The sequence below is a fragment of the Psammomys obesus genome, unplaced genomic scaffold (genome assembly GCF_907164565.1).
Source record: "Psammomys obesus unplaced genomic scaffold, mPsaObe1.curated_primary_1811, whole genome shotgun sequence".
NCBI classification, from domain to species: Eukaryota; Metazoa; Chordata; class Mammalia; order Rodentia; family Muridae; genus Psammomys; species Psammomys obesus.
Genome location: NW_026596046.1, coordinates 5,264,035 through 5,275,157, shown reverse-complemented (window position 1 = coordinate 5,275,157; position 11,123 = coordinate 5,264,035). Strand labels below are relative to the sequence as shown.

At 42.3% G+C, this 11,123-nt stretch overlaps 1 protein-coding gene across 2 annotated transcripts in view; it reads right to left on the bottom strand.

Annotated features, from left to right (window-relative positions):
* Positions 1-11,123, bottom strand: part of Lins1 (lines homolog 1) — a 28,979-nt gene that overhangs the window by 4,075 nt on the left and 13,781 nt on the right. Inside the window, exons 2-7 of one of the 2 annotated variants that reach the window (XM_055623652.1) lie at positions 9,620-9,714; positions 9,401-9,508; positions 3,648-4,162; positions 3,472-3,561; positions 1,927-2,068; positions 476-1,063 (exon numbers count right to left, since the gene is read on the bottom strand). In XM_055623652.1, coding sequence (XP_055479627.1) covers positions 476-1,063; positions 1,927-2,068; positions 3,472-3,561; positions 3,648-4,082 — 1,255 coding nt within the window. In that variant the 5' untranslated portion in view covers positions 4,083-4,162; positions 9,401-9,508; positions 9,620-9,714. The remainder of the gene's footprint in view (positions 1-475; positions 1,064-1,926; positions 2,069-3,471; positions 3,562-3,647; positions 4,163-9,400; positions 9,509-9,619; positions 9,715-11,123) is intronic. The other variant, XM_055623651.1, reaches the window with a different exon arrangement.

Genomic DNA, 11,123 nt, shown 5'->3' with positions numbered 1-11,123 from the left:
ACACACACACACACACACACACACACACACACACACACACACACTGAAAATCAGGCACTTTCAACTGGACTTGTCACCTTCGAGGTGTGCACAATTCCTTTATTGACAGAACTTCCCATAGTAGTTTCAACAAAACAGCATTATCAATAATGAACACAAGTAGTCAGACTGCTTTTATGAATAATGTAATTAAATATAAACTGACTTCCATTTGCTTGGTAGTGACTCAAAAGGCAACTATTTTTTGTCATTATCCTATACATATTAATTATTAAAAAAAAAAGCTGACAAGCTTTTTGAAATTTCAATCCCCCGCAACTCCCTCTCCATTTAAAAAAGCATTTACTAAATTTAATAGGGAAAATATAGCTAAACTAGTGAAACGACACTAGCACTCAATAAGCACGAATCACTTTTCTTAAGCGAACAGTTAATTGTATAGTACTTTGAATAAAACATGAATCTGGAGAATTACCTTTCATTTCATTTGCTGAGGTACAGTTCTGGAACTTGATTTCTAAGGATTTCACTGTAATCAAGCTTGCTGCTCTTAGGGTCACGTGATCAGGACCAGACCTGGGTCTGCATCCAGGCTGAACTTCATCCCCTCCAAAGCAGGAAGGCTTTCTAGGAATAGACAATGCCTTCCACAACCCCAAGTGCACAGCATGCAGAAGTGCATCAGCTAAAGCCAGCATGTCACCATCCAGAAGATGCTCTGGTGATATCAGAAAGGGCACAGATCCACAGCAGAGATCTTCTCCCACTTTACAGAGAAGGCACTTTTTGATGAGTATAACCAATTTCCTCTTAACAAAAGCCGGGATAGGCCAGGCAAGAATATTGAGAGCACAGGGTTTCAAAAATAAGATCCTTTGGCTTTTAAAGTGCAGTTTTAGGTGGATTCTGGAGGCTGCGAGGAGCTCCAGCAGCTCCAGACAGCACACGAGGCTGTTGACTATGTGAGAGGGATTCCGGAAGTCTCCAAAATGCTGAGAAAATAAGGAAGTGTAGAACACTTCAAAAGTAATATCAAGAGGAGTCAAGAGCTGCTTTAGAATTTCTGTAATTATAAAGATAGTAGTTATAAGTAACAGGAAAAACAAAAGCTTTCTTAAAACAAAATCTTACAATTTAATTTGTATATACGTTAGTTCTTAAGATAAATAAAAAACGAGTTTAAGCATTGTTACTTTTAGCTGGGCAGTGGTAGTGCATGCCTTTAACCCCAGCACTTGGGAGGCAAAGGCAGGTGAATCTCTAGAAGTTTGAGGCCATCACGGTCTACAGAGTGAGTTCCAGGACAGCTAAGGCTACACAGAGAAACCCTGTCTCGAAACAAACAAGCAAGCAAACAAACAAACAAGAATAATTACTCCTAGTAAGACCAAATGAGGATACCCAGATAAACAGCTAATTACTAAAAGTTAACACATGCTTTATAAATATAAATAGTACCAGAATATATGAGAGATATTTAATGTTTAGGTCTTAATTTCTTTTTTAAAAAGTTATCTTCAGTGTTGGAAAGACAGTTCATTCATTTGGTAAAGTGCCTGCTGAATAAGCATGACATTCTGAATTAGACAGATGTGGCGGCACACATCTGTAGCCCAGTGCTGGGAGGTAGAAATGGAGCTCATTGGCCAGCCTAGCCCAGTTGCTGGGCTCTTATCTCAACAAATAAGGTGGAAAGTGATGGAGGAAGACACCAACATTGGCTCTGGCCTCTACAAGCATACACGTCCACACACCAAACACATACACTGCACATACTCCAAGGTTATGTTCAATAAAAAAATCAGGGGCAAAATTCCTGCATTTTTCCATATGTAGGAGAGTTGAGGAATAACGTACACTTTATTTTCCAACACACATAAGCTGCTGAGAGAGGCGATGGTCATTTACAGACAGGACCATCTTTACCTGTTCTCTGTGGATGCGTATCTTTAAGGATTTCCTTTATCACAGCGGTAAGGATCCACAGGCAATGCACTGCTTCAGCACTCTCCAGGGATTCAGAGAGATGCTTCTCGCAAAAAGTGATCCAGGGATGACTTAACGTTGTCTACAAGATAAATAAAATAAAAATTAAATCAAAAGGAAAACACAAGAGTAGTTAAAATTATTTTGTTTGTAATTAAATATTACATATCACACAAGACAATGTACAAAATGTTGTGTAGTTGTTTGCATGAAAAAAGTATGCTAATATTTGACAAACGAAGGAAAAATTCAAATAGTTTTTAAGACAGGAGAGTCAACAGAGCATAGAAGTGCAGAGTCAAAAAGAACCATGAAAATATCCATGTTATTTACAGGTGGGACAATGATGTGTAAGTCTTTCTTTTCTTTAAACTCTATTCTACTTTCCAAATACTCTACTATAAACATGTTACATATTTAAAGTGTTATGTTGAGAAACAAGTAATCAGAGCAGAAAGTCAACAGATGCTTGAATCTGTATTTGCAGCCATGTGTATACATGTGTGTGTCCGTGTACAAGGCAGCCTCAGCTGTCCTCCTTAATTACTTTCCCCCTATTTTTTGAGGTAGGGTCCTATTTCATTCTTATGTTTTTGGATTTGCACATTATTATGTGTGCAAATACCTTATTCATTCAAATATTTGAAGGAATAAAGTCAATGTAAAGGAACAACTTTTTTAAAAAAACTTTTGAATGGTTCTTTGTGAATCTCACATCATGCACTCTAATCCTACTCATGTCCCCTTCCCCTTGTACCCATCCTCTACTCTTGCAACCTCCCATCCAAAAGAAAAAAAAAAATCTCATTGTGGAAGCTGTAGTGTCACAGTGCATCCAAAGTATACCCTTTGTCCACACATCCTTACTTGCAATGTTCATTGCAATGAGCCATTGTTCCGGTTCGAGGCCTCTGGCTTCTGCTACACTATCTATACTGGATCGTCCCTGGGACTCCTCTCAGATACGATGTTCTTGCTCTGTGTACTGGAGATCCTACAGTTCTGGATCTGCAGGACCAGCCTCTTCACGTGCTTCAGCAGTTCATCGATGGGGTGGATGCTGGGGAGGATCAGCCCCTGGGCCTGAGAGGTCTCTGAGCTGGTCAGCCAGCTCTCCTGCAGCCACATTGGCAGGGCAAGCACTCCAGCCCTGCTCAGCTCATCCAATGCTGCACCAGTAAGGGGCAAAGCCAGCTCTCCGCTCTCATGCTCTCGGGGCTGGCTCATTCATGCCCACATCATCAGGGCCAGCTCTACTGTGCTTCCGAGGTAAGGTGTAGGGCCTAAACTCCCAAATGCTGCAGCTGGTGGGGGGCTGGGATTGCCCTTCTGCTCTCCTGCCCAGGCTGGCTCACCTGTAACAGTCCTCCCTCCCCATAACAGGGCCAACTCTGCTTTGTAGCCCAGGTGAGGCACTCCCTGGACTGCCAATGAGCAACTTTAAAACACTATAAGGGAAATAAGTAACGTGATGGCTTATCTGACCTTCTCTCTCAGCTGGAAATAAAGGAGTGATGCGAGGCACTTCGCAGTCATGTGAGACAACAACTTATCAGAATCCTGGAGCATGCAGATCTACAGCAAAACAGACACAGTTCATCACACTGCTGAAGCCTTAAACATTTTCACTTAGTATCAAAATCTTTTAAAAAGTACCTTACCAATTTGGAATCAATTTCAGTTGACTGCAGAAGGACTTCAATCAGCTCTCTGTACCCCTCCTTTGTGTGGGTCTCAGTTTCGGCAGACAGCACTCGGCTCAGTATTGCATGGACCACTGTTAACTGGAGGAGCTTCACCTCCCAGGCCTTATTCACGTGAAACTGCCTCTTCATACACTCCTGTGCTTCAGGAGGGGCAGTCACCTCACTGGAAGATGGCCCATGCGGGCCTGGCATGGCATCAAGCACACCATTGACACTTGCCTGAGCTAAAGAGGATGTTGTATGACCAGCTTGTCCTGAGAGATCTGGGTTGAGATAAAAGATGTAACTATGGATATCATCTTCAAGGGTGGCTCCAAGAAGTACTTTCTTGTATAACTGGTCCAAAACTTCTTGGGCGCCTTCCATTTTGATTTCCAAAATGTATCTCATAAGAGGGTCAATAACCACAAGATGTAAACATTGAAGGTTTAGAAATACAACGAATCTCTAAGATGTTTCCTCAGCAAAGCCTGAAACAGAAAAAGTAATTTATGAGTGTTAAAGCCGTATTGCAAGTGAACACTGTGTTCACTTAGCAAGTCTCAAGTTAAAGGTAATGTTAGTTGCTGAAGTCTTCCAATGAAAATTAAAACAATACTTTAAAGCCACAATGATGAAATGTATGCTTTACATGCAAATATAAGAGCATAAAACTCTGTGTAGTGTCATTTTACTTTTGAGTGTGTGGTTGTGGGTGTGTGTGGGTGTGTTTTGCTGAGAACTGAACCCAGATCTTGGGCACATGAGGCAAGCACTCTGCATCTGAGTTTCATCCCAGCCCTGTCTTTTAATTTCTGTTTTGAGGTGGGGGTCTCTGTAAGCTGCCTACAGAGCAGCAGGTTGACCTCGATCTTACTCTGTAATTCAGGGAAACCTTGAACCTATGATTCTCCTACCTTAGACAGCCAAGTATATGGGATTATGGGCCAGCATCACCAGGCCCAAGTGAAAAACAACAGCTTTCCTCTAATACTTTTTGGTGACTGTCTAATTTCTCAGTCTTGGTTTTATCGAAGGTAGAACCAGATTCCTCTCTGTGGGGAGCTGCAGGTACACTACAGGCTGGTAAGCAACCCCTCCCACCTCGCACCCCTTCCAAACCTCTACCCTCTTCTAACCAAACACTCTCAGTATTCACCCACCAGATTCTGATGACTAGAAATGTCTGCAGACATTGTCAGATGTCCTAGTTCAAAACCACTGGGATAAAGCAAATTCTTTAACTTTCACTTCGATTTATAGATGAAAACCTGAAGTTACATTGCTATATACCTAATGACTATTAAGTTCCAACTTAAAATTATACAATCATATTGTATGAAAATAATATTAAGATCCTTTGTCATGACTTCTGTAACTAAGTGAAAACATTTTTGAGTGAGTCAAGAAGAAAAGGAAATGCAACTGTAAGTAAGCAGACTGTATTTGTAGCTAGATATAGATTTAGACATTCAGGTTGTTCTAGGATTCTCTAGCATGATGGAGACCAAGGGTGAGATACACATGACACATTTAGAGATAGATACAGCTTTTGGAGCAGAGAATATGGGCAGTCAGTCAATGCCAGAGGAAGCATGCTGTCCCTGGCATAAACAAAAAAAAGGACTGGAAATTCTTCCAACAGAATCCTGGGGCCTCTGGGAATCTTCTGGGCCACCTTAAACCCCCTAAATATAGAGAGCTTAGCTTAGCACCAACCCCACCCCCGCCATACACACACACTTCTTATGTACAGGCATGCGAAGGATCCTCTCACAGTGCAGGAAAGGGAGTTTTTGCTTCTTTTTGTAAACTTATTTTAATATTCCCATTCTCCATACAAATTCATAGTTATCTTACTCTAAATAGGTTGTGACAGCTGGCTGATTCCCTCATCAATTCATGTGTTTTCAGTATACAACAAAAACCAACAACAACCCTTTCCAATATGCATTTCCCACAGGAATGCATAATAACCCTGAGCTTCTTTAGTAAAATGTTACTTTTATGTGTGTGAGTGCTTTGCCTGCATGTATGTCTATGAACCATGTGTATGCCTGATGCTCACAGTGGTCAGAAGAGAGGGTGGGATCCCCTGAAACCGAAGTTACAATGGATGTTAGTTGTTATGGTGCTTTGAATGAGAATGGTACCCAAAAATTCATACATTTGAATGCTTGGTCAGCAGTTGGCAGAATTGTTTGGGGGAAGAATTAGGAGGCATGGACATGTTGGCAGAGGTGTGTCACTGGGCGTAGACTTTGAGGTTTCAAAAGGTCAAGCCATTGTAAGTTAGCTGTCTCTTTACAGCAATAGAACAGTAACTATTATGACAACTGCCATGTGGCTACTGTGAATCAAGTCAAATCTGGAAGAGCAACCAGTGCTCTGTATCACCAGACCATCTCTACGGCTCCCAATTTCGTCTTCTTAAAACACACTCCTAAACAAAACCCATGGACTCCCCTTCCCCACCATAACTCATATCCAGCTGCCCAGCACATGTTTAAGTTCCCTCCTCAGAGCAAAGGCTGTAAGGTGACCATTCCCACCGAGCCTCCCTTCTACAGTGTAGCCCATTCATGGGCTCTGACTTTGTCATCTTCTTTATGAAATTTTATGCGTATGGGTGTTTTGCTTGAATGTATGTCTGTTCAGTATATGCATACCTTTTTTGCTCTTCTGTTTGATTGCTTTTCTTCTTTTAGTTTGCTTGACTGGCTGTTTGCAGCACAGTCTCACTATGTAACCCTGTCTGATTTGGAACTCACTATGTAAACCAGGCTAGTTTAAGACTCAGAGAGTTCTGCCATCCCCTCAGGAGTTCTGGTTTCACCTCAGTCCTTTAATGGCTTGCTTCTTCTCATTTAGCACTGTGGACCACCTCACCAGACACAGTTTGCAGCAGGAAACTAAAATAGAGTGGCTAAGTGTTAACAAAGCTATAGATTTTAAATTTATGAACAAGACTTTCGGTTAAGTCTTCTCTGAACACTATTTTAAGGTTTATTTTTATCTTCATGTATGTGTATGTGAGTATCTGTGTGGGTATTTGTACAACATCACTACGATAACAGCAGATGCCAGAAGAGGGCATCAGATCCCCTGGTGCTGTGGTTTCTGGGCGTTTGTGGGTGACTAGACGCAGCTACTGGGAACTGAACCCAGGTCCCCTGCGAGAGGTGCAAGCACTGTTAACTACCACATGATCTTCCCAGCCTCTGGGCACTGTTTTCAAGCTGTGGTGTGTATTCTGTACAACCCGATTATCTAGATCCTGGTAGTTTCGTTCCATCTGACACTGCTGAACTTTTCCGTACTCATGTAAGCAGCAACACTTAAGAACCTTATATATGCTAACACTCAACTAACCTGAAAGCCCTGTCTTGTATCTTAGGTCCAGATGGGACTGACCTCCACCATCCAAACCTTTTTGAGATGGAATTTGGGCAAGTTGCAGAATTTCGTCTTCATGCCTCAGCCACAAAATTAGGTGGGACCACAAGTCACATCATCCCTTCTTTCTTTGGCCATCCTCTCTGAGAGGTTTCCTATTAGAGAACATTCTCCCAACTGCAATGGCCTGAATGAAATCAGCTGTTGCATACTTTTCCAGTTACATGTCAGAAACTAGCTTTCCTATTCCACTTCAAAGGCTAAATCCCTTTTCATTACTTTTTTTTTTATTAGTAATACTGATACTTAGAATATTTTAGGCTTTAACTATTATCATATGCTCATCTCTTATCATTAAAAACTTCAGCAACACATGCATTTTCATTTCAATGTTATTTATAGCAATAAAAATACTTCAAACAATATCCCTGTCACCTCAAATTTTACTAAATGAGAACTAAACCTCTACTTGGCCATTCTTCACAACCATCATCTCAACACTCAGGTTAAAGTCAATGTCAGTGAATGTCAGTATGGGGGTTGGGGTGGGAGACACAGCCATTTTTTTCTCATGGTAGGACCCAGCCTCTTTGGTAGGAATGGTTCTAAGAAATCAGACTAAATATATATTTTCAGGGATCCGTTAGATGGCTCAGTGGGCGAAGGAACTGTTTAAGTTACTTTTCTATTGCTGTGATGAAGGATCACAGGAAACTTGCTGGATCACCACGGTCAAAGAAACTTACAGAATAAAGAGTTAATTTTGGTTTATGGTTCCAGAGGGACAGCAGTCTTTCATGGCAAGAAAGCCTGGCAGTAGGCATGACACCTGGAACAGAAGCTAAGGGTTCATATCTTGAACCTCAACGAGGAAGAAGAGAGAGAAAACTCAAAGTGGTACAAGTCTTTACACTGTCAGAGCTTGCCCCCAGTGACATACTCCCATCAACAATGCTATGCCTCCTAAACATCCCCAAGCTGCGGACCAAGAATTCAAGCATCTTAGAGAATGGGGGGCACACTCATTCAAAGCACCACTGCCATTTGCAACAGGTGCCTATTGCCAAGCCCCCTGGGAGAACTCAGTTCCTGGGTCCTAGAGGTGGAAGGTCCCACAGGTTGTTTTCTGCCCTCCATGTGTGTATGTATGTACACACACACACAGACACAAACTACAACAACGGTGACACATATTTGGCTGGGAAATGAAGCTCAAGAGTAGAGCATTCATTATGTAAATCCTGAGCTCTATCCCCAGTATATAAACAAACAAACAAACAAGTATTCAGCTGGGCCTTTTACAGACAGAAAATAACAAAATGGAGATGTAACAAATGCTCAGGGACCAAGCAGGAAACAACTGAATAAAGGAGAGTTAAGTGTTAGGGTGCTTCTACTGGGGCCTAGCATAAAACTTCAGTTGCACTTGATCATACAAACAAAAAATAGCACATTAAAAACTGAAAACTCCTAAAGAAAAAATTTCTGCTCTGCCCACCCCCCGCCTCGGGAGGGGTAAGCTCTATTAAAGGGGGATAAAAATCTAAAAAAAAAGTAGACTAGGGAACCAACCGGCCATACTGTGTCCCTCAAGTGGGTGCTCACAGGTTCGTTCACTGCAAACTGAAATGCCACGCTAGCCTGGAAAGAGAGGTACCATTCCGAAGTCATGCCTGTCAAAATGTGCTCAGAGCCAGCTGTCTAGTGTGGGGCCTCTGTGTGTGGGGAGGCTTTGTACACCTGTACAGAGTTCACAAGGGAAGCCACCTACTCTAAGAAAGGAATCAGGACATGGACATAAAACTTGACAGTATTCCTTATATGTTGTCCATTGACACTTACACTTTTTTTTTTTTTTTCTGTTGTAAAACAATTTATTGTTTCAGAAAAAAATATAATACAAAATCTTCGGGATGAAAAACTTTGACAAAAGCATGGTACATAAAGCAAAAATTGATATGCTGGACTCCAACAAAACTAAAATATTTGCTTTCTAAAATATCCTATGAAGAAGCTGAAAAGATTGCTGAGGGACACAGCTCAGTGGTATAGAGTCTGTGACCAACATGTATGAAGTTCTAGGCTTAATCCCTGGTAGAGAGAAAAAAAGAAAGAAAAGAAATGGTACAAAGAGTGAATATCTCAAAAAATCAGGACTGATTGTAATGCTATAAGGCTCTGGTTGGAATGTCAATTCCTCAAATGCAACCAGATGGCTCTGATAAACTGAGAACTGACAGTGACATTGGGTGCTCCATTGGGTTATCCAGAACTAGAACCCTAGCAGCCTCACCTCCCTAGCAAAGGGGAACCAGAAATTTGCTGGTGCTCACCTGTCTTGGAATCTGCAGAAGCCAGAGGATCAAAACTGTTTGGACACAGAAAGGAAGTTGCAGAAACCAGCTGACTTTGCAGCTGAAGAAGGACACTGCACAGAACTTCTGGAAAAAACAGGAAAGTGGAGGCTGCTGCCCACGGCCCCCACAATGTTGCCTAATCAGGAGTGCAGAGATGGGATTTGCTGCTTTGCTCGGGGTCTGTGCGAGGGTTACCTTGGAGTGCACTGTCTCTCCTCTGTGACCATTGGTTTCTTGTGTCCACACCAGTCATCCCTGAATCCCCTCACTGGTTCACCTGTCTTCTGCCTCTGTAGAACAGAACAGAAAAACAAGTCAATTGTGATGCAGAAGAGGAGAGCCAGCAGGCGCTGATTTTGATGTTGAAGACAATCTTGGGGAATCCCATGACTGTGGCAAAGAGGCTTGTTCTGTATATTTAAAAACCAAGGTTGCAAACTGACTGGAAAAGGAGATAGATTATCATCTCTGAGCAAGCAGTTTCAGGAAGCCTGGGAGAAGCTTTCCTGGAGGACAACAATGTGCACCAATGCCTCTTCCCTGGCCAGCATGGTTGTCACCCATAGCTATTAACCTGTACTCTTATCTGAGTGTTCACCCAACAGATAGAAACGTCTGCTTTGGGATGAATCGCCCAACTGCATTTAGGTCAGCAATTACAGAAAAATGTCATCCAAGGTGAGACAGTGCTCCATAAAGGCTGAGCCCTAAATAGCCCAGTACTGTCATTTTTAAGTGTCCTCTGAAGTCAGCTACCATAGGCAAGGGACTATTCTACCACAACAGGAAACAAACAAAAACCATGAAAGGACATCAGAAATAACTATAAAGAAATAGCTGCAGTAATAGCCAGAGACACCAAATGCTGGCAAAGATGTGTAGAGAAACTAGATCCTGTTCAAACAGCTACTCTGCCAATTAATCTGGCAGTTTCTTAAAAAGCTGAACATCTACTCACCAGATGACCCAGCAACTGTGAAGCGGGCATTCATGCCCGAAAAATAAAGCCATTCACACAAAAACTCCTACAAGATGTCCTTCAGTGGGTGTGTGGTTAAAGCAGTGCAACCACACCATGAAATACTTTTCATCAAAAACAAACAAACAAAAATGCTATCTGAGATGACTTAGGTGGCTCTCAAAGGGACTATGCTGAGGGAAAAAAAGGCAATCTTAGAGGGTGCATATTATTTCTATTCCTGAGAGTCAAAGGGGCAGTATAACACAGATGGGAGTCAGCCTCTAGCTGAGAGAGCCGCCTCCTTGGTGGGCGAGGCCATGAAAGATAGCAGGAGGCGCACCAGACAAACAGACAGGCACACATTCACCTGCACATGACAAAATCACATGGAACTGAGAGGACTCTCCATTTTGTCTCTATTTTAGAACGGGGCCTGACTTGAAAAAAAATCATCGGGCCCAGGAACTAGGCCATAGGTTACCAATTGCAGGAACAAGACCATAAAATCCCCTACTCAAGGGACAGCCTGGAGATAACCACAAGAATGGGAAAATATCTTGTCTTAGGATAAGGCATCTGTGCTGGGCAGCCTTATCTCATCCTGTAGTTAAACATTCATGGCACAGGAATGCAGCCCACCGACCAGACCACCTGGACCGAAGCCAAAGAGGAATCCAGCCTTGTAACTTCCCCAGCACCCACCAATGAGTAACCCTTGCTAGAATTCTCCTGATTTCC